Source organism: Bufo gargarizans, chromosome 2 (assembly GCF_014858855.1).
Source record: "Bufo gargarizans isolate SCDJY-AF-19 chromosome 2, ASM1485885v1, whole genome shotgun sequence".
NCBI classification, from domain to species: domain Eukaryota; kingdom Metazoa; phylum Chordata; class Amphibia; order Anura; family Bufonidae; genus Bufo; species Bufo gargarizans.
In genome coordinates, this window is record NC_058081.1 from 38167103 (window position 1) to 38190426 (window position 23324).

The 23324-nt window shown below is 47.3% G+C and overlaps 1 protein-coding gene across 1 annotated transcript; it reads right to left on the reverse strand.

The window, feature by feature from the left end:
- Positions 1-8617: 8617 nt before the first annotated feature.
- Positions 8618-23207, reverse strand: EIF3G (eukaryotic translation initiation factor 3 subunit G). The gene is made up of 10 exons (XM_044278776.1): positions 23057-23207; positions 17652-17761; positions 16551-16639; positions 13400-13459; positions 13185-13289; positions 12892-13084; positions 11744-11851; positions 10913-11049; positions 9858-9964; positions 8618-8707 (listed from the first exon to the last, which is right to left on the reverse strand). The coding sequence occupies exons 1-10, from the start codon at positions 23074-23076 to the stop codon at positions 8692-8694; spliced, it is 945 nt and encodes a 314-aa protein (XP_044134711.1). The 5' UTR covers positions 23077-23207; the 3' UTR covers positions 8618-8691.
- Between the last annotated feature and the right edge of the window lie 117 nt (positions 23208-23324).

Sequence of the window (23324 nt, forward strand, 5' to 3'; positions counted from 1 at the left end):
AAACCAGTTATAAAATGTTACTACTGTTAATATACTGATTAGAACTGTATACTTAACCAGTTATATGTGTGATTACTTACAGTTCCACCAATTGCATACAAACGAACTACTGAGCCATACAATCCAAATTGCATACAATTGCTTATGAGCAGTTCGCATTTGTATAGAGCAAACTGCAAACCAAGTAGAGCAAATAAACTATTGGTTAACCTCAGATATACCTCTCAGAGAGATCATAAAGTGCTTAAATAACTTAAAGTGAGAGTACAGATACTGAAGAGAGAAATATATCCACCATTTTATGTTGAATGAAAAGATTGAACAGTTGAACCATCATCTTATGTATACTGCCATTCTGTGATATCTTTTCATCACGTGTTATGTACATGGACTATCTGCTGCGGAGGCGGCAGTGTTTTATATGAAGAAAAGTTGAAGTTAATAAAGAAGTTATTTCAAGCATTTGGTGTGCTCTTTAAAAATGGTATTACTTACCGGTAATTTTATTTTACGGAGCCCATGACAGCACCACCAGAGAGAGGAGGATCCGCCCCCCGAGACAGGAAACCTGCAGAATAAAAAGGGCAGACACTCTCCTCCCCTTCAGTGAGTTTTTCAAGTACCGGAGGAAGGCCGCCAATATATATTAGACATGTAAATGAACATTTTCTTTTTCTTTTTTTCCATATCACCTCTTTTTCTTTTTTTTTTAATATATATCACCCGTGCAAAAAAAGGACACCTAGGGAGGGAAAGCCGTGGTGCTGTCATGGGCTCCGTAAAATAAAATTACCGGTAAGTAATACCATTTTTTCCTATAGCCCATGACAGCACCACCAGAGACTTACCAGAGGAGCTCTAAGGGTGGGATGTAGAAAGAAGGACCCCCTCACCAAAGGAAGTATCCCCCGAAAGGTTCAAGTCCAACCTATAGTGTTTAAAGAAGGTAGAGGGTGAAGACCAAGTGGCAGCCTTGCAAATTCTCTCAATTGGAACCGCAGACCTCTCTGCCCAAGATGCCGCCACTGCTCTGGTTGAGTGAGCCCTTAAGCCAACAGGAGGGGACAGACCAGAGGAAAGATAGGATAAGGAAATAGCAGCAACAATCCATCGGGCGATGGAATTTTTAGAGGCTGCCGAACCCTTATTCACTCCCTGATATTGCAGAAACAGTGAAGAAGACTTCCGCCAGGTAGATGTGGCCGATAGATATGCTAAGAGGGCCAATTTTAAGGTCAGAAATTTGATAGAGGAGGACTCAATAGGCTCAAAGGGGGGGTACTGCCAAGGCTTTTAGTACTACCTCTAAACTCCACAGAGGAGGCTTAGGTACTGACACAAGGGAGGCTCTATCCACGGCCCTAAAAAACCTGGAAACCCACGGATTCCCAGCTAGGTTTAGATTGAACAAGGCAGACAGGGCAGAGACCTGAACTCTTAGAGTGCTGGCTGCTAGGCCCAGCTCTAACCCCTTCTGGAGAAACTCCAGGATAGTCTGTACCGGGGCTACCGCCGGGAGGTTCCCTAACTGGATCTGAGCGAAGCCAAGAAACTTATGCCAAATCCTGCTATAAATTCCAACCGTGACCTCTTTTTTACTTTTTAACAGGGTAGAGACTAGGGCGTCAGAAAACCCTTCCTTGTTCAGCAACCACCTCTCAAATTCCAGGCCGTTAAGTGTAGGTTCTCTACGGTCGGATGTAACACCGGCCCCTGGCTTAGAAGCCCCTTGACTGAAGGGAGAACCCAAGGATCGGACACTGACATGGTTCTGAGTCCCGTGAACCAGGCTCTCCTGGGCCAAAAGGGGGCTATCAGGATAACTCTGGCCTTTTCTTCCCGAATCTTCCTCAGAACCCGGGGAATGAGGGGAAAGGGGGGGGGGGGGGGGGGGGAAGGCGTAAGCTAGCTGAAAATTCCACTTTTGGGACAGAGCATCCATCCCACAAGGGGACCCCGACCGGTCTAGAGAAAAGAACTTGGGAACTTTTTTGTTCGAATGGGTAGCAAACAAGTCGATTTCAGGAAGACCCCAAAGATGTACAATCTTCTGTAAGACTACCGGGTCCAAAGACCACTTCCCCTGAGACAGGGTATGACGGCTCAGGAAATCGGCTTGTTTGTTCTCCACTCCCCTTATGTGAACGGCTGAGATCGAGGGACATGTTCTCTCTGCTAACTGCAGAATAGAGAAGGCTTCTTTCATGAGGGTTTTGCATCTTGTTCCTCCCTGCCTGTTTAAATAGGACACTACTGTCCTGTTGTCTGACAAAACTCTCAAATTCCTTCCTTTTATCTCTGGAAGTGAACTCTTCATAGCTAAGCCCACTGCCATCAGTTCCTTTAGATTTGAGGAATGCATTTTCTGAAGGGAATTCCAACGGCCCTGATAGTAAGAACCTTGAATGTGAGCTCCCCACCCCCAAGGGCTTGCATCCGTAGTTAGACAGACCAAATTCTCGATCTTCCAGGGGGACCCCTGTGTTAGATTTCTTTCTACTAGCCACCAGGCTAGTTCCTGGATAGTCTGGGAGGAGACTTCTAGACTGGCATCCAGTGACCTGTTCTTCCCCCAACTGGCCAGAATCTCCCATTGTAAGGTCCTGGAATGAAGCTGTGCCCACCTCACTGCAGGGATACAAGACGTGAGGGAGCCCAGGACTGACATGGCTTTCCTTATGGAAGTCACTGGCCTGTGGGATAGACTCGCAACCTTGTTCTGAACGGTCTGTATTTTTTCCACGGGTAAAAAACATCTCTGGAGAGAGGAGTCCAAAATTAGGCCCAGGAACACCTGCTTTCTTAGCGGATGGGGTCTTGACTTTTCCTCGTTTATCACCCAGCCCAGTTTGCCTAGGATGGAACGGACCTCTAGAACTGCAAGATTGCAAGCTTCTGACTGGGCAACAATTAAAAAGTCGTCTAAGTAAGGGATGAAAAGGATGTCTCTTTCCCTTATGTGGGCCGCCATCTCTGCTACCAATTTTGTAAAGACTCTCGGAGCCATGGAAAGCCCGAAGGGGAGCGCCTGGTACTGAAAATGTTCCAGATGACCATCCAGAAACACTGCTACTCTTAGGAACTTTTGATGTTCTACAGCAATGGGAACGTGGTAATACGCGTCCTTTAAGTCGAGAACCGCCATAAAACACTGAGGGTATAAGAGATTGATTGCTGATTTTATCGTCTCCATCCTGAATTTCTTCGGCTGAAGAAAAAGATTTAGTCTCTTTAGATTTATGATGGTTCTCCAGGAACCGTCTGGTTTCTTGACCAGAAAAAGCGGGGAATAGAATCCTTTCCCCCCTTTCCTCTTCTGATACCGGGATTAAAACGGACTTTCCTACTAGTTTCACCACCTCCTTTTCCATGATGGATCTGCCCTGCACGGAACCCGGAACTATGGTGGGTAGGAATCTGGCAGGAGGAGACTGAAGGAATTCTAGGTTTAGGCCTCTGGAAATGGTATCGAGAACCCAAGGGCTCGAGGAAATTCTCCTCCACTCCAAAGCGAAAGCCTTCAGTCTGTCCCCTACCGGAATGCTGGAGTCATTGCTGATCAGGCTTCTTTTTGTCTGAGGAGGACTGACTAAAGAAAAAGTTTCTGCTCCTTCTCTGACCCCTTAACCGGTCTTCCCTAGGTCTTCTATCCTGTTCCTGGTTACCTTTAAAGGGACGAAAGGAACGGCTAAACCTGTTTTTTACTGACAGGGAATGTCCCACAGGATTGGCGCATGGCATATGTGGTGCCAATATTCAAAAAGGGGCCAAAAACAGACCCTGGAAACTATAGGCCGGTAAGTTTAACATCTGTTGTGGGTAAACTGTTTGAAGGTTTTCTGAGAGATGCTATATTAGAGCATCTCAACAGAAATAAGCAAATAACGCCATATCAGCATGGCTTCGTGAGGGATCGGTCATGTCAGACTAATTTAATCAGTTTCTATGAGGAGGTAAGTTCTAGACTTGACAGCGGCGAATCAATGGATGTCGTATATCTGGACTTCTCCAAAGCATTTGACACTGTACCACATAAAAGGTTAGTATATAAAATGAGAATGCTCGGACTGGGAGAAAACATCTGTAAGTGGGTAAGTAACTGGCTCAGTGATAGAAAACAGAGGGTGGTTATTAACGGTACACACTCAGATTGGGTCACTGTCACTAGTGGGGTACCTCAGGGGTCAGTATTAGGCCCTATTCTCCAATATATTTATTAATGATCTTGTAGAAGGCTTGCATAGTAAAGTATCAATTTTCGCAGATGACACTAAACTGTGTAAAGTAATTTACACTGATGAGGACAGTATACTACTACAGATGGATCTGGATAGACTGGAGGCTTGGGCAGATAAGTGGCAGATGAGGTTTAACACTGATAAATGTAAAGTTATGCACATGGGAAGGAAAAATGCAAGTCAACCGTACATACTAAATGGTAAAACACTCGGTAACACTGACATGGAAAAGGATCTAGGAATTTTAATAAACAGCAAACTAAGCTGCAAAAACCAGTGTCAGGCAGCTGCTGCCAAGGCCAACAAGATAATGGGTTGCATCAGAAGGGGCATAGATTCCCGTGATAAGAACATAGTCCTACCACTTTACAAATCGCTAGTCAGACCACACATGGAGTACTGTGTACAGTTCTGGGCTCCTGTAAACAAGGCAGACATAGCAGAGCTGGAGAAGGTCCAGAGGAGGGCAACTAAAGTAATAACTGGAATGGGGCAACTACAGTACCCTGAAAGATTATCAAAATTAGAGTTATTCACTTTAGAAAAAAGACGACTGAGGGGAGATCTAATTAATATGTATAAATATATCAGGGGTCAGTACAGAGATCTATCCCATCAGCTATTTATCCCCAGGACTGTGACTGTGACAAGGGGACATCCTCTGCGCCTGGAGGAAAGAAGGTTTGTACACAAACATAGAAAAGGATTCTTTACGGTAAGAGCAGTGAGAATATGGAACTCTCTGCCTGAGGAGGTGGTGATGGTGAGTACAATAAAGGAATTCAAGAGGGGCCTGGACGTATTTCTGGAGCTTAATAATATTACAGGCTATAGCTACTAGAGAGGGGTCTTCCTCTGGATCAACTTGCGGGATAACAGGCCGAACTGGATGGACAAATGTCTTTTTTCGGCCTTATGTACTATGTTACTTTGTTACTATGTTACTGGGGAAGGAGCTCTGAAAACCGGGAAACTTTCTCTTCCTATCAGCCGCCTTATCCAGGAGGTCGTCCAAACTAGGACCAAAAAGATACTCCCCCTCACATGGAACTCCGCAAAGCTTTGTCTTGGAGGCCGTATCGCCACTCCAATTCTTTATCCATAGAGCTCTCCGAGCAGAGTTGGATAAGGCTGCTGACTTAGCGGCTAGTCTGAGAGTCAGCAGAAGCGTCCGCTAAAAAATCGGCTGCTTTTTTAATAGTAGGGAGGGAGGCCAGTATCTCCTCACAGGGACTTCTGTTTTTTAGCTGAACTTCTAATTCGGAAAGCCAAACTATTAAAGAACGGGCCGTACAGGTGGAGGCTATACTGGGCCTAAATGATGAGGTAGATGCCTCCCAAGCCCCCTTAAGAAAGGCGTCTGCTTTTTTTATCCAGAGGATCTTTTAATATACCCATATCCTCAAAAGGCAAGGCCGTCTTCCTAGAGACCTTGGAGATGGCTACGTCAATGCGAGGAGCCCTATCCCAGGAGGCAGAGTCCTCTTCTTTGAAGGGGTATTTGCGTTTGAGGTTTTTGGAGATAAATACCCTTTTATTTGGTTTCTTCCACTCGCCTCTAATCAATGCGGCTACATTTTTGTGTACCGGAAAAGTACCATGTTGTCTGGCCTCTAAACCCTCAAACATAATGTCCTGAAAGGAACGGGGCTCTCGGGTCTCTTCTATGCCCATCGTAGAACAAACCGCTTTTAACAGCTTTTCCGTATCTTCTACAGGAAAACATGGTCTCCGCCCCTGACCTTCTTCCTCATCCGGAGAGGACTGTTCTGAGATGTCCGAAAATTCAATCATTGAAGAAGGCAACTCTTCCTCTCCCTCTGAAACACTGGGATTACGCCAGGTCTCTTTACGGACCGGCCTCTGATCCTTCTTGGCAGTTAACGAGGAGTTAACCTCTGACCGAACTAACGCCTGCAGACATTTATAAAAGGAAGGGGATTCCTCCGCAACCGTTCTGTCTATACAGGCCTGGCATAACTTTTTATCCCACTCAGAGGGCAAACCCACTTTGCACAGAGCACATTCTCTGTTTTTCTTTTTGGTCACCACTTTTTTAGGCTTAACCTGAAAACAAACAGTAACGCCAATTAGTATAAAGGGAATCTAGGTCATAAGAGACCCCACTCACCCCTTCAGAGGTACAGGAGCAGGAGGGACCGCAAGCTCTTCAGATGGCTTGTCTTCCTCCATGATGCAGGCTTCAGCCAAGTCGCAAAAGGACGCCGGCCCCTGGAAAATCGAGCTCCTCTCATAGGGCGCATACTGATGACGTCACCGCCCGACGCCTGCGCCGGTCACCTGACAGCAGGAGCGCTATCCGGCACTCACTGCCGAAGCCCCTCCTCTTCCTCCCCCAGGCAGCCCGCGTCAGTCTTCACGGCACCTCCACAGAGGCGCCGGCTTCCAGCTCCAGCACACTGACTACTCCCTCCGGAGCTCAGCTGTGCCTCTGAACGGACCCCCGCGCATAACGATGCCGCCAATCTTACAGGGACCGCAGGTCAGTAACGGAGCGCCACCAGGGAGAGGGATCCGAAGCATCCATGCTGCAGGCTTCCCACCAAGACAGGAAACCACACTGAAGGGGAGGAGAGTGTCCGCCCTTTTTATTCTGCAGGTTTCCTGTCTCGGGGGGCGGATCCTCCTCTCTCTGGTGGTGCTGTCATGGGCGATAGGAAAACCTACTGTTTCCATAGAACGGCGCTAGAGAATTACAGAGTAATAGACAGTCTGGTTAGACTAAAAGTCTGAGAAATTCTTCTAATGCCGCAGCGCAAAAGGCACTTCATAGTGCTGCACCTGCCTCACCATTCACTAAAACCAAAACTACCAAAATTGCTCACAAAAGGAGCACAAAGACACAATGCCCAAACGAGAGTAATATCCTCAATTTATTGAATAGATAATCAAAGATACATGATCAAAATCATAAAATGTGGGACAAAACATCAGAGACACTATAGGGTAGCTGTACCGAATCACTGACCACTAATTCCGATACACCCGAAAAAGATGTCAAATATGGAGGGGTGGACGTCCATAAAACCCTCAAACTATATAATAAAGTAGCTACCAAGATAGCATATTAGCGAAAAACTCCCACCCAAAACACAAACCCACCTGTAGACATGATCTGGGGTAGAGGGACCAAAGAATACCTCGACGCACGTTTTGCTTCATCAGGGGGCCCATGAAAATTGTGGGATGCACACGAACCATTTTACAGACCACAAAACGGATATGGTCGTGTGCAGGAGGCCTAAGATTCATAAACTTTCATCCGCTTCCTACTACTTTATTCCACTGTGGATTTAACCTGTGTAAATCCACATCAATCCCGGCTGCTGTGGACCTACCCTCCAAGGCTGGTTTCACACAGAGATTTTGAGGAAAGTCATTTTGTGGCATTTATGCAGCTGGATGTTACATTAACCCCTTCCTGAGGCACCGATTTTCTATTTTCTTTTCCCCCTTCTTACTCCCTGCCTTCTCAAAGACATAACTTTTTTAAATTTTTCCCATTCACATAGCCATGATGGGGGTTGTTTTTTGCGGGACAAGTATTTTCTATGGCACCATTTTATATAGCAGACGATGTAGTGGGTAGACCTGTGAAAATCACTGACAGAATTCCGACGCCATCCTTGTGGTCTTCACAAAACTTCAATGGGCATGCACCAAAGTAATGCATGTCTCTTGTTTATTCCACTGAGCCACGTGGTTTCACACTTCTTTTTAGAGGAGGTTTCTCAGCCAAAGCCAGAAGTAGATTTGAAAGGAATAAAGGAAGGATTCATACTTCCTGCTGGATCCACTTCTGGCCTTGACTGAAAATCCTGCAGGCAGATCTACCTTCCCCATAAAGGCTGTGCGGCTGTAGCCTTAGGCCTCCTGCACACGACCATATCAGTTTTGCGGTCAGCAAATCACGGATCTGAAAAATGGACAAGAATAGGACAGGTTCTATAATTTGTGGTGCGTGTGCTGTCAGTTTTTTTATTTTTTTGCAGACCCGTAGAAATGAATGGGCACCAAAATAAAACCCGAACCGAAGTCAGTTAACACCAGGGTAAGGCCTCATGCACACGACCAATTTTTTTGGGTCCATCTCCAATCTGGATTTTTTGGCGGATCGCACATGAACCAAAAAACTGGTGACTGCATGAGGCCTTACCCTGGTGTTAACTGCCAGTACTTTGGCTTTGACATGCGGGTGCCACAGGCCTATAGAATATTCAACTGATGTCCCTACAGGCGGATGCCACAGATCAGCACTTATGAGCGGTGGTGACGGTTTAGGCTGCAGATGGCATCTGACAACAGACGACCAAAAAGCAGAAGTGAAAGCTGCGCTTAGAAATAATCAGAGGCTTCTCGGATGTTCAACTGATTTATTAGCATCGAGATAAGAAAAGCTTCCATCTTCTTTTGACCTTCCACAGTTTTCCACTCAGTTGGTTGATGGTCTGTGGGAAGAGAACAGATTGGGAGAGTGTTAAAATTGAAGAGAGACATTTATCAAGACTTGTGCTCCCATACGCCACTCAGATGCCTCTTAACCTCCCAACAGTCACAATAAAATTGTAAACACTCTCCCAAAAATGTCACTTTTTTTTTATTGCATTACCGTCTGTAGTAAATCTTGTTGGTGCACAACTCAGGGAACACTACTGGATTTAACCCCTTAGTAACAATTTTAGCCTTAAAAGGGTTGTCTCACTTCAGTAAGTGGCATTTATCATGTAGAGAAAGTTAATACAAGGCACTTACTAATGTATTCCGATTGTCAATATTGCTTCCCGGATTCATTTTCCCATCACATTATACACTGCTCGTTTCCATGGTTACGACCACCCTGCAATCCATCAGTAGTGGCCGTGCCGGCACACTATAGGGAAAAGCACTAGCCTATGTGCGATCCCCATGGTCCTGGCCACCAAAGAGGCTGATGCTTTTTCCTATAGTGTGCAAGCATGACCACCACTGATGGATTGCAGGATGGTTGTAACCATGGAAACAAGCAGTGTATAATGTGATGGAAAAATAAATCTGGACAGCAAAGGGAGCAATATGGATAATAAAAATACATTAGTAAGTGCCTTGTATTCACTTTCTCTACATGACACTTGCTGAAGTGAGACAACCCCTTTAAGGACCAATAATATTTCCCCCCTTTGTGCTCCAGCAGTCATAACTTTCTCAAATTTTTATATTTTTGTATTTTGTGGGATTAGTTGTCGATAACTATTATTTTATTTTTAGGGTGAAAGATGAAAAACATTTTGTGGAATTTATTTTCAACGTTCACTGTGTGGTAAAAATTATTTTATGTACAGTCATAATATCACATTTCTATATATTTTTCCAGGCTGTCAGCTCCCATCCTCCTCCAGAATGCAGCTGCTTTAGCTGCTCATATCTCTGGTTTGGCGTTGTATTGTTTGAAAGCTGGCATTCCAAGCTTTCAAACAATACCAGAATGACAGCATCAGTACATGGGAATTTACCACTGTTAGAAAAATCGGGATGCAGTGAATACAGCTGAAAGTGAAAGAAGCAATTTTACACACCCTGTATATTAAAACATGGCAAAAATCAGGGGAGGTAAGAACATACTTAGCCCATTCCACATTCAGAATTAGATGGTCGTAACCAAATCCAGAAACGCCAGCGATGGCGCGCGCTGCATCTTCTCTGCGGTGAAAACTGATAAAGGCAAAACCCTGTAAAGTGTGGAAGACATGTGTTAGGTATGAGGGACACAGCCTACCTGATCGCATAGGAACACTACGAGCAAAACGGAAACTTACACCGCCCCACGGTAGGCATATATGACACAGGGGTTATCAGGCCATTCTGAATGCTAAGGGTATGCTCACATGACGGAAAATTCACATCAGAAGAATCCATGCCGCAGTTTACATGGCGTGGCCTCGCATTATTTCAACAGAGGTCAGGATTTGTATATAGGAATATCCCTTTAAATATCACTGAAAATCTGCTTAGAATGGAACCTGTCACCTGTACTATGCTGTCCTCACTGAGGATGGAATAGTATAGTGACAGGCCCATTGATTTCAGCGGTCTGTTACTTTTCAGCTGGCATTCAGTACTTTTATAGTACTGACATGCCAAACCTCTCAATGTGTGCCAGCGCTGGGAGGAAGACAAGTCTGATGAGACTCGCTGGCCACGGCCTTCCCACCTTGTGGCTGATTGGCAGGTTTCTTTGCTGTTAAGCATAGGAAAGAAACCTGTCAGTCATGTTTGGGAGGGGTGTGTGGGGGGGCGGAAAGACCAGCTCAGCTATTTTCAGAACTCCCATAGCAATAGATGGAGAGCATGGCATGCATGCGCAGTGTTCTCTCCTTTACTTTGCAGGGACCCACTCCTATATGTAGAATGCCCCCGCCCCCCCCCCCCCCCCCCCCAAAGTGAAGGAGAGCAAACCATGCAAGCATGGCTTGCTCTATATATTCACTCCTACGGGACTACCGAAAAAGCGATCTGCTACTTTCGGAACTCCCACAGTGGTGAACAGAGGGTGGCCGCAATAATTCACTTTGGGGGAGGCGGGTGATCTGGAGATAGGAATGGGTCCCACAAGCTGGACCTGCACCTGATATTGCCATCAAGGTCCCAGATTGGGAGATACCATTTGTATCGGTTACCTTTGACTGTCCAGTAGTTTTGTCCTTGGCCAGGTAGATACGAGAGATGGATCCAAAAGGCCTGAAGAGCTCCTGGAGGTCAGTTTCCCGGGTATCTTCAGATAAGTTGGTAACACGGATAGTAGCGTTGTCATCAGCTATGGAGAGAATGCAGACATTTACCTCAACCCTATAGAGAACACTCACCCTTGTGGATGTGGAGGGCCAATTTAACACATTGGTGGGCCCAGTACAAACATTTCATGAGCATGTTGCCCCCCCAACCAAAACATTTCCGTATGACAGATACTTCGGAGATGGGAAAGTAGTACCATACCCTCTCCACCACATAACAGCCCACACACACACACATGTATGCTCACTTCATCCTGTTACCACTTGTTTACATAGTGCAGTCTGAGTATCAAATCCAAAAGTGGATTTAAAAAACTGCAGTGTTTGAACAAAGCTTAAGACCAGTCTCAGACGAGCGTGTACATGCTCCATTATTTCCCATCCTGAACTCTGCTCCTTGGACAGGACCTCACAGCATTCTAGTTATAACGAATCCTGTGTCCCCCTGCCCAACATCGGCTGTAATGAATTGTACTGACGACAATATGTCATTACAAATCCTTAAAGCCAACGTGTGGCAGGGACACACAGCATTCAAGAGAAATAGTTATAATGTTGTGGGGTCCTGTCACAGGAGCAGAGTCCAGGCCAAGATAGAATGCTCCCACACAGGAGGTGAACACATTTGCTTGAAATTAGCCGAGGAGTCATTTCTATGTCAGGGTCCCGAGTATCGGGGGGACATAAGCGACTGTCTCAGCCAAGTGATGTCTATACCTCTGCGGTTAGGCTGCATGGACTCTCCTCTCCGGCTTCCTCCATCTCTCAAACTGGGTGGAACGTACTTTCCTGTCTTGCTCACTGGAGCCTGCGCTGGTTCAGGTTCTGCACAAAATGGAAGAACATAGCATTAAGAATACACTTATTGATGACACACCCTGCTGAGCAGACGTCTCTCTCTTCCACATACTAAAGGGGCTGCCCGCTCCATACAACTCTTCCACCATGTACATGAAATGTTGTGAAGAGGTTAATGATACACACTGCTGAGCAGACGTCTCTCCCTTCCAGATGCTATAGGGCAGGAATGCTCAAACTGTGGCCCTCCAGCTGTTGTAAAACTACAATTCCCACGATGCCCTTCTGTAGGATGATATTTGTAGGCTTTCAGGGAATGATGGGAGTTGTAGTTTTGCAAGAGCTGGAGGGCCGCACGTTGAGCATGCCTGCTATAGGGCAGGGCTGGTCAACCAGCGGCTCTCCAGCTGTTGTAAAACTACAATTCCCACCATGCCCAGCTGATAGCTGTAAGCAGTCTGGGCATGCTGGCAGTCGTAGTTTTGCAACAGCTGGAGGGGCGCAGGTTGGCCAGCCCTGCTATAGGGGCTGGCCGCTCAAGACAACACACACCAGACATAGAAGGGGTCCACTGCTCAGGATACCCTCTATAAGGCCTTATGCACACAATTGTATTTTTCAGTCAACATTTTTTGACGATTGGATGCGGACCCATTCCGCTCAATGGGATTGCAAAAGATGCAGACAGAACAATGTGTGCGGTCCCCATCCGTATGTCCGTTCTGCGTACATGTGGAGAAGGATAGGACATTTCTAAAGGAGTTAAAGAAATGGTGGCATGCACTGCGTTTTGTGGAGCCACGATTTGCGGACTGCAAAACGGATATGGTCATGCGCACGAGCCCTAAGCTAGACTTCAATGGACACTATGTAATACCACAAAGCAGGCATGCTCAACCTGCGGCCCTCCAGCTGTTGCAAAACTACAACTCCCATCATTCCCAGACAGCCTACAGAAGGGCATAGTGGGAGTTGTAGTTTTACAACAGCAGGAGGACCGCAGGTTGAGCATCCCTGGCCTAGAGAAACTAGGATGGACAACCCCATTAAGTGCACCCAGCACCTACCAGATCCCGGCACTTTTTCCTTGTCTGCTGTGGAAAGACCCAGCTGCTCGGCCAGCTCCTTCTGCATGGGACCCAGAGTGTCTTTGTAGGGACATCTTGTGGTCCAATGGTCTCCCTTGCAAATTCTGCAAGACACGATCTTCTGACCCTTCAGCTTGTTCATTGGGTCTTCTTCTTCCTGATTATTCAGATCCTGTAAAAGCAGAAGACTTGGTGGCGGCTCTAAACCAACACAGGTAGGTTCATATGTACCAACCATGTATCACGTCTTGTCGCAGGGTCAGCGCGCTCACCTCTTTACTGGTGATAAAGGTCATTAAGACGTCATCACTGACTGTGGTGGTGGCGACATTTGGTCCTGGTGGGTCGAATTCAGAATTCCCAAATTTCTTCCAATTCTGGAAAAAAAAAAAAAAGGCAAAGCATTGGGTTAATCATGTTCCAGAGTGGTCCGATCATTCTGCCATCTACTCCTGGGGGGACACGTCTATGTCACGTCTGCACTCACCTTCCTGCGAGCCACCACTTTGGAAGCTTTGCGGTTTTCGATTTTAAAGGTGCGGATGATCTGTAATGAAAGGCGAGCAGAGATGAAGAGGCTGATAACAGAAACCCTGCTGGTGTGCATGGGGTGGTATTAGGTCCGCTCATCCCCTATCCTATATATTGCGACAAGCGATGTACCCAGGATGTCAGTGCCAGGCCTCTGCCCGGTAAAGACCTGTCACTTGGAGTAAAGGAGCTTTCCTGCAAGTCACACGTAACGTCTGTGTAATGAAATGCTCTCCAGGTTTCTTATATACTGCACGGTATAGGCGGCTTCCTGGCGCATACGCTGACATGTTCATAGAACGAGGTGTGAACAGAGCCTCAGATAGAAGCTGGAGACTAAATGTAGTAATGGTGACCTCTAGTGGCCACTGGTGATCAAACTATTATTTTTTTCCCCTAAAAAAGACTTACTATATTGATGACCTATATCAGATCAGTGGGGGGGTCTGACTCCCAGCGCCCCCCCACCGACCAGCTGTTTGAAGAGAAAGCAGGGCATGCCTTCTCATTGTGTACCGGCTTGCTTGATCCTAATATAGGAAACCAGACAACCCCTTTAAAGGGGTTCCCTGCCTTCTACTGGGCTCAGATGTGACACAGTGGTAGTAGATGGCATTTATGTAAAAAACAGACAACTCCAGCTGCATCCACTACATACTGGATGATGAAGAGGGTGGGGGTGTCAGACCCCCGCCGATCAGGTACTGACTCTCCACGTTCTTGTCGCATGGGACAACCCCATTCAGGTGCACAAAACACATTTTTGGATGCAAGACAAATCTTCTATAGCCCAAAAGTAAAATTAGGTGTCAAATTTGTAGATGCCAACTCCACTGTCGCCGGCGGCTGCGGGCTCTTCCTAGGCCAGTGACATCACAGTCCTTCTCACGCGGCTCATTTCCATTGAAGCGAATGGGCCTGAGCTGCACGAAGCATGCGCTGTGAAGAGGCCACGGTGCTAGGTCGTCCATATCAAACCCCCTTTAAGCTTTTGCCTACTGCTGCATGAGTGTGTGTGTCGCGGATGTAAGCTCTTAACTGCAACCTGAAGTATGAAAGCGTTGGGTTACATTGCGATCTGCTTGCGCCACATGGCCGCTGCTGTCACAGTAAGTATGCCAGAGACCAGCAGATGCAGCAGGGTGCTACAACAAGCCATCGCAGTGTCAGTTGTAAAAGCCGGCAGGGGAGCGCCATTCTTGATGTCAGAGCGCCCCCTTGCTGGCTGTAAAATGAAAGGGGTTGTCTGCTTTTTGCTATTGAGGACTCATCCTTGGGATAGGTCATCAATATCAGATCGGTGGAGATCCGACATCTGACACCCCCATTGATCAGCTGTTGGAAGAGAAAGCAGCGTTCATACAAGCGCTGCTTTCTCTTCTCTGTTTAGAATTACAAGTATGGCGTCCCCATTCACTTCTATGGGATGCTCTGTCTGTTCAAGTGACTAGGACGGAGCTGTCCCATAGAAGTGGATGGGGACGCCATACTTGTAGTTACACTGCGGCGAGCAGGTAAACAGAGCAGAGAAGGCGGCACTTGTATGAGAGCCGCTTTCTCTTCAACCAGCTGATCTGTGGGAGTGCTGGGTGTCGGACCCCCGCCGATCTGATATTGATGACCTATCCTGAGGATAGGTCATCAATAGTAAAAAGCCCGGACAACCCCTTTAAGGGTCCATTCACACGTCCGCAAAATGGGTCGACATCCGTTCCGCAAATTCCAGGTGCGGACCCATTCTGCATCTGCGGATCTGCACTTCCGTTCGGCAAAAAAATTGAACATGTCCTATTCTTCAATTGCGGACAAGAAAAGGCATTTTCAAAGAAAGTGCCGGTGATGTGTGGTCCGCAAAATGCGTTAACGCATATTGCCGGTGTCCATGTTTTACGGATCCGCAAAGCACATACGGACATGTGAATGGACCCTGACTGTGAGCCTGCAGGCTGCGAATTAAAGGGATTCTGTCCCCAGATTTAACCCGCTCCTAGAGGCGAATTAGCATATTACAAAAGTAAGAATAGTGCAGTAAGGGGGCATCAGTAAGCATAAGAAGAGCAGAGTCAGGGTCTGCTGGCATTAGCACATCTCTAGTGTCAGACAGTTTAATAGGGTTAAGTCTGGGGACAGAAACCCTTTAACCCCCTTCCTGTCCTGACTGGCGGGAAGCGGTTAATTAACTTTTTTTTTTTATTATTTAAAAAGAAAAAACTTAAGAAAGTGAAAAAACTAAAGTTATAGTTACTAGTTTTCGCAATAGAGCTGACTAAGTACAAACATGCACATATTTTTCCACCCCTTTTTCATTCATAAAAAAAATTAAATAAAAAAAAATATATATATTTATGAGTTTTAGCACTAGGAGAGCAGACTGTAAAATATACAAACGTGCGCACTGTTTTTTTTCTTGAAATCTTACAGTAGATGTATTATTCTCATAAAGTCGAATGCACACGGCCATAGCAACCAATGACGCCGTGCGCTCCTGCTCTGAACAGGAATCCAGCCCGGCATACCACGGACCGCTCTCGGCCGCGGAACACGGCCGTGTGCATTTGGCCTAATTCTCAGTTTTTCCTTCAATTTTTTCATAAAAATACTTTGTCACCAAAAAGAAAGGTGTAAGGTGTCCCATGAAGAATCAGATAGAATACAGGCAGGCGGCTCAGAAATCTGTTATTTGGCCATTGCTAAAACAGGCAAAATTGGCCTGGTAAGGAAGGAGGGCAAGCACTCTGGTTAAAAACAGGAAACGGTTAAAAACAGGAGACCTCAGACTGAAGGCCGCACCGTCGTGTTCTGTTACTTCAGGGGGCAGCAGTTAAGGGCATTGTGCCAAGTTTATAACTAGTCTGGGGGGGGTCCAACTGCCAGGGACCCCCGTCCTGATGCCCGTGAGCTGTCACCATCAGACGCCTGTCAGCATTAATAAAGAGGGGGCACACTGATGGCACTATTCATAATGGGGGCCGCTTGCCCTGCACCCTTGCCTTAAAACATCCTGCTCTCCTCCCTCCACAGCAAATGTGCACCAGACACACACTCCGCTCTGCAGAGCGCACACTTATCACGTGGGCGCGGAGATAAGAGCACGTGGCGGCACCCACCTTAATCTTCTTGTCATTCTCATCCAGCTTGTATTCTATGATGGTCTTTATGTTTCCATTGATGATCTCTCGAGGGCTGTCCAGGACAACTGTGGAGGAGGACAGGTTAAAAAAATCCACAATGTCTTATCATCTGGGTGCAGAGAAGCTTTAACCCCTTCAGGACTGTTTTGTCTTTGCCTCCCAAGAGCCATAACTTTTTTAGTTTTCTGTCTACTAATCTGTGAGGGCTTGTTACATTTCAGGGAACACACAACTTGTGGCCATTATTTTTTTTCTCCATATTTTGGGAACTGAGCGGTTGTCCGGTTACAGGTGCACAGCCCTCTCCATACCCTCCCTGCCCTCACCAGTGGTCATCCTCCTGCTACAGGTAGGACAATGCTGAGGCTTCAAGGGGCGAGTAACCACCAGGTATGTCCAACCTGCAGTTGCAAAACTACAACTCCCAGCATGTGCGGACATCCTACAACAGGGCATGATGGGAGTTGTAGTTTTACAAAAGCTGGGGGGCCTCAAGTTGAGCATCCCTGGCCTAGACCACCGGGGATGTTGTCAGTATTTTCTACCCTCCAACAGGGATGTGGATAATGACCCCACCAGGGATACAGTCTTTAATTCCTATGCCCTACACCACCAGGGATGCAGACCCTAAACCCCTCACTACCCTACACCACCAGGGATGCAGACCCTAAACCCCTCACTATCCTAGTCCACCAGGGATGCAGACCCTAAACCCCTCACTATCCTAGTCCACCAGGGATGCAGGCCCTAAACCCCTCACTACCCTACACCACCAGGGATGTTGCCACTGACTACCTTTCTTTTTGCCAGATGAATTAACTGCAGAAACTTGGGGATGTTCTTCAGACCTGCAAAGGGATTTTGCCCCATCCAATGGACTAGTCTGCATGTGGCCCCTTGCTGGGGATTACAAATCCTCACTGTATGAACTAGAGGGGACACTGGTCCCAGATTCGACAGTTTACACTGAGCGTGCGGCATGGACATGACAGAAAGATGCCACTGATGGAGTATCCTGACCAATGAACACCAATTCCCATAGTGCACCGGGAATACAGGACCACGGGTTATACTCACAGTCATGATCGATGACTTTCTCGACGACTGGAATCACGGGCTCCACATGAACTAAGGGCTCCACATCTTCTTCTCCTTCCTCCACCTGGTCAGCCCAGCTGGGCTTGGAACTGTAACAGAAGACATGTGCATGTTATTGTGGATAGTCAACCCGTCACCTCCGACTGCTCAGAGGTCACCTGCCAGCATATATTGTACCCTTCTGCATTTAAAGGGGTTGTCTTTATATTGTTTTCATTAGGGATCGACCGATATTAATTTTTTAGGGCCGATACCGATAATTTGTGAACTTTCAGGCCGATAGCTGATAATTTATACTGATATTCTGGGAATTTTCATTTTTGAAAAAAAATTAAAATTCCTACACAAATCTGCTGAAAATCAATGTTTATTGTTAACGTGTAGCAGTGACCACAGCCCCCCCCCCCCCTCCTCTTGTCCTCCCTCCTCTAATTGGTGGCAGCAGCATTACAGGGGGAGGGAGACGCTGCTTCCTTCTCCCCTGTGCTGCTGAGGGAACACGGAGAGCGCTGACAGCAGCGCGATCTGTGTTCCCAATAAGTTATAGGAATATCGGCAAAATAGATGCCGATAACTGTCAAAATACTGAATATCGGCCGATAATATCGGTAAAACCAATAATCGGTCGATCCCTAGTTTTGATATAGATGGCCTATCCTGCATTAAGCAATGTCATAGCCAGACCCTTATTTCTGATATTTGCGGACTCTATACTGACAGGGAATGTCCCACAGGATTGGCGCATGGCAAATGTGGTGCCAATATTCAAAAAGGGTCCAAAAACAGAGCCCGGAAACTATAGGCCAGTAAGGCTACTGTCACACCTGCGTAAAGGTGCGGATCCGTCTGGTATAGGGAATAGTTGTTAAATAAGGATTTTAACAAGCCCCAAAAAAAAAAAATTGTTTTGGGGGTGACAGAAGCCCTTTAACACTGACAAATGTAAGGTTATGCACATGGGAAGGAATAATGCAAGTCACCCGTACATACTAAATGGTAAAACACTCGGTAACACTGACATGGAAAAGGACCTAGGAATTTTGGTGAACAGCAAACTAAGCTGTAGAAACCAGTGTCAGGCAGCTGCTGCCAAGGCCAATAAGATAAAGGGTTGCATCAGAAGGGGCATAGATGCCAGTGATGAGAACATAGTCCTACCACTATACAAATCATTAGTCAGACCACACATGGAGTACTGTGTACAGTTCTGGGCTCCTGTGAACAAGGCAGACATAGCAGAGCTGGAGAGGGTCCAGAGGAGGGCAACTAAAGTAATGGGAATAGGTGGACTACAGTACCCTGAAAGATTATCAAAATTAGGGTTATTCACTTTAGAAAAAAGACGACTGAGGGGAGATCTAATTAATATGTATAAATATATCAGGGGTCAGTACAGAGATCTATCCCATCATCTATTCATCCCCAGGACTGTGACTGTGACGAGGGGACATCCTCTGCGCCTGGAGGAAAGAAGGTTTGTACACAAACATAGAAAAGGGTTCTTTACGGTAAGAGCAGTGAGACTATGGAGCTCTCTGCCTGAGGAGGTGGTGATGGTGAGTACAATAAAGGAATTCAAGAGGGCCCTGGACGTATTTCTGGAGTGTAATATTACAGGCTATAGCTACTAGAGAGGGGTCGCTGATCCAGGGATTTATTCTGATTGCCTGATTGGAGTCGGGAAGGAATTTTTATTCCCCTAAGGGGCCATTCACACGTCCGTTGTTTCTTTCCTGATCTGTTCAGTTTTTTGCGGAACAGATCTGGACCCATTCATTTTCAATGGGTCCTGAAAAAAAAAAATCGGACAGCACAATGTCTGATTTTTTTTTTTCAGGACCCATTGAAAATGAATGGGTCCAGATCTGTTCCGCAAAAAACGGAACAGATCAGGAAAGAAACAACGGACGTGTGAATGGACCCTAAAGTGGAGAAAATTGGCTTCTACCTCACAGGGGTTTTTGCCTTCCTCTGGGTCATCTTGCAGGATGACAGGCCGAACTGGATGGACAAATGACTTTTTCAGCCTTATATACTATGTCACTATGATCGACGGGGGTCCGACGCCTGGGACCTCCACTGATCCTCAGGATTAGTAATGTATTTATAAAGAGACTCAACATATGCTGCTGTGTATGGGTGGGCGAACATGCCCTTTAATGCGACAACAATGCTGACACGTCACCTCGTAGCCACAGGCTAGAAGTGACGGGTGAGGCAGCCGGTCGCTCCACTTTACCCCTTCCTCCTCCACTTAAAGCTCTGAACCCAGAGAGATCCCCTTCACCCACTCAGCACTGAGATAAACATGAATCGCGCAGGGAAAAGGCTTTTTCAGCAGATCCGGTGATGTATCGGGTCTCTGCTAGGTGGAGGCTCCTGCCTAGCAGTGTTCCCGATGACGTCACCGCCACTAATGAGCGGGCTTTAGCGCTGCCCTCCCCTGTAGAATGGTGTAAGAATGTAAACAAACAGCCCTTGCCACACAAGAGCATCGGACCATGAAGTGTTCATATCAGGGGGCTGCCTGGGCGAAGAAGGGGATATGTCCAACACCTTTCAAGGGGTTCTCCAATATTGTGTAAAATTTGTCAGGGATCAGAGTAATTTAAAGGGCATCTGTCAGCAGTTTTGTCCCTATGACACGGTCTGACCTGTTACATGTGCGCATGGCAGCTGAAGGCATCTGTGCTGGGCCCATGTTCATATGTGCCGCATTGCTGAGGAAAATGATGTTTTAATTTATGCAAATGAGCCTCTAGGAGCAACGGGGGCGTTGTCATTACACCTAGAGGCTCTGCTCTCTCTGCAACTGCCGTGCCCCCCGGACTTTGACAGGGCCAGGAAGTGAAATCATCATCATACCTGGACCTATCAAAGTGCAGAGGGAGAGGCAGTCAGAGAGAGCGGAGCCTCTAGGTGTAATGGCAACGCCCCCGTTGCTCGTAGAGGCTCATTTGCATATACTTAAACATTTTTCTCAGCAATGCGGGCACATATGAACATGGGACCAACATAGATGCCTTCACAATGCTCCAGACAAAAAATAAATAAAAAATACCTAGTAGCCATTGGCTCCTGAACTGAAAATTTTAGGAGCCAAATTTAATTTTTAGTCGCCAAATGGAATCAAAATTTTGGTATTGTGACAACCCTACGCCGATCAGATCAGCGTAGGGTTGTTTCAATACCAAAATTTTGATTTGCTTTCGTCACCATAAAAAAGTATTGCAATACTCAATACCATGCAAAAAAGAAAAAAAAAAGCTGCCTGCATTTCGCATTTTATGAAACGTTCTGCCCATAATAGAAGTCCTATCCTATTTTTTGGGGTGACAAGGTTACAAAAAAATGCGTATCGCATGGTTTTTATTTATTAATGTCTGTTACGGCGCTCACCGCATAGGAGATATTTTTAAATAATTTAATAGTTTGGACTTTTCAGAGTTGCGTTATGTAATATGTTTATTTATTTTATATGTAAAATTGGGAAAGGGAGGATTTAAACTTAATATTTTATGGTACTTTCACATTAGCGTTTTTCATTTCCGGCAGAGTTCCGTCACAGGGGCTCATGGTTGGGCGATATACCGGTATCACGATATACCGCGGTATTAAAAAAAACGGCGATATGGCTCTGCTCTCTTTGTGATGTCATCAAAGCGGTCATGTGTGCTGACCGCTTCTAAATCTGCATCCGCCCGCCCCTGCACCTTGCATAGCGCTGAGAAGTACAAACACATTACTTCCACTGGCACTTGGCTCCTTCTTGCTCCGCCTCCCTAAGTCAAGTCTCCAGACTCCACCCACCATCTGACATCACCTTCCGTCACCCACCCGGGACCGGTTCTATGTGGCGAACTCTGTGTGAGTACTGGGTGTCTCTGGAGAGACTGTTCCCGCGGCTGCCTCGCTCGTGTGCTCCGATGACGGAATTACAAACGTATTACTTCCCGCAGCGGCTGCCCCCGGCTCTCCCTCCTCCCATAGACATCCGATGTCAGAATCGAAGCACACAAGCGGGGCAGCCGCGGGAAAAGTATATCGTAAAGTATTATTGTATGTATGGTGGCCCCCGCCCCCCTACAGTGCAACGTCTCCTTGTGGCCCCCGCCCCCCTACAGTGCAACGTCTCCTTGTGGCCCCCGCCCCCCTACTGTGCAACGTCTCCTTGTGGCCCCCGCCCCCCTACTGTGCAACGTCTCCTTGTGGCCCCCGCCCCCCTACTGTGCAACGTCTCCTTGTGGCCCCCGCCCCCCTACTGTGCAACGTCTCCTTGTGGCCCCCGCCCCCCTACTGTGCAACGTCTCCTTGTGGCCCCCGCCCCCCTACAGTGCAACGTCTCCTTGTGGCCCCCGCCCCCCTACAGTGCAACATCTCCTTGTGGCCCCCGCCCCCCTACAGTGCAACGTCTCCTTGTGGCCCACGGCCCCCCTACAGTGCAACGTCTCCTTGTGGCCCACGGCCCCCCTACAGTGCAACGTCTCCTTGTGGCCCACGGCCCCCCTACAGTGCAACGTCTCCTTGTGGCCCACGGCCCCCCTACAGTGCAACGTCTCCTTGTGGCCCACGGCCCCCCTACAGTGCAACGTCTCCTTGTGGCCACGGCCCCCTTACAGTGCAACGTCTCCTTGTGTTTTTTTTTTCTTTTAAACGGGTATTTATTGCGATATATATCGTTATCGCAATAATTTTGTTCATATCGTTATCACCTGAATATTTCTGATATCGCCCAACCCAACAAAACTGCTGACAGGTGCCCTTTAAATTATATATATTAAAAAAACTCCCTCTCTCCAGGACCCCGCTGGGCCTGTACTGATGACATCACGTTCAGCGGTCCTCAAAGACCATGAATAGCACATGACCACAGAGGCCAGTGGCTGTCAGTGGTCACGACAGCTGAAAGTAGAAAGGATCAGGACATTTTAAAGTTTTTTATTTTACAAAGTCCCCTGCACACAGAAGCCCTGGAGGACCCATTAACCGCGGCACCAGATGGACCCCCCAATCACATATGGGAGCCGGGTCATCTGACAGGACAGTGTGAACACTAGTGCAAGGGAGAAGAGGAGGGGCTACACCTAACGACCAATCAGATTCCAGCTCTCATTTATTAGAAACCCTTGGGCATAAGAAAGCCGCAGCCTGATTGGTTCCTGTACACATCTGCTCCCTGCCCCCGCGCTAGTTCTGATGCGACTCCTTTCACACACACCTGTCCGGCTCTATAGAGACAGGGCAAACGTCGCATAAAAACAGCACCAGGAGAATCTGCTGCTGCGACAACCCCGCCCTCCTCCGCGCTGCTCGTCCCCCTGGCTCTTATATTTCCTCCCCCATCCCACAGGCTAATCCCGGCGGTGGCTCCAGCCGGCACTTACTCGTAGTCTCCGGTCGGCATGGCTCTGCTTGGCCTGATGGCGTCGCCGGAAGTTGAAGAGACACACGGCAAGCCGCACTGCACACAAGAGGAAGGCGAGAGCAGCGCACTTCCGGTGCCGCTCTAGCCTGTAACTGCGCCTCTCGGTGGTGGTGGCGGAGTAGCGGGTCACGTGACAGCAGGGTGGACGGCTGGGGAGAGAGGGAGAGACCCGGGCCAGCTGTATGCCATGGAGCGCAGGGAATGCTGGGGAAAGTCTACTGTGTAAT

Excerpts from the sequence above, each read along its gene's own strand:
- EIF3G (XM_044278776.1), bottom strand. The coding sequence starts at position 23,076 with ATGCCGACCGGAGACTACGA. Across the intron at positions 11,852-12,891 it reads GGAAAAAGTGCCGGGATCTG|AACCTGAACCAGCGCAGGCT; the intron begins GTAGGTGCTGGG and ends CATTTTGTGCAG. Across the intron at positions 11,050-11,743 it reads CATGCAGCCTAACCGCAGAG|CTGATGACAACGCTACTATC; the intron begins GTATAGACATCA and ends TTCTCTCCATAG.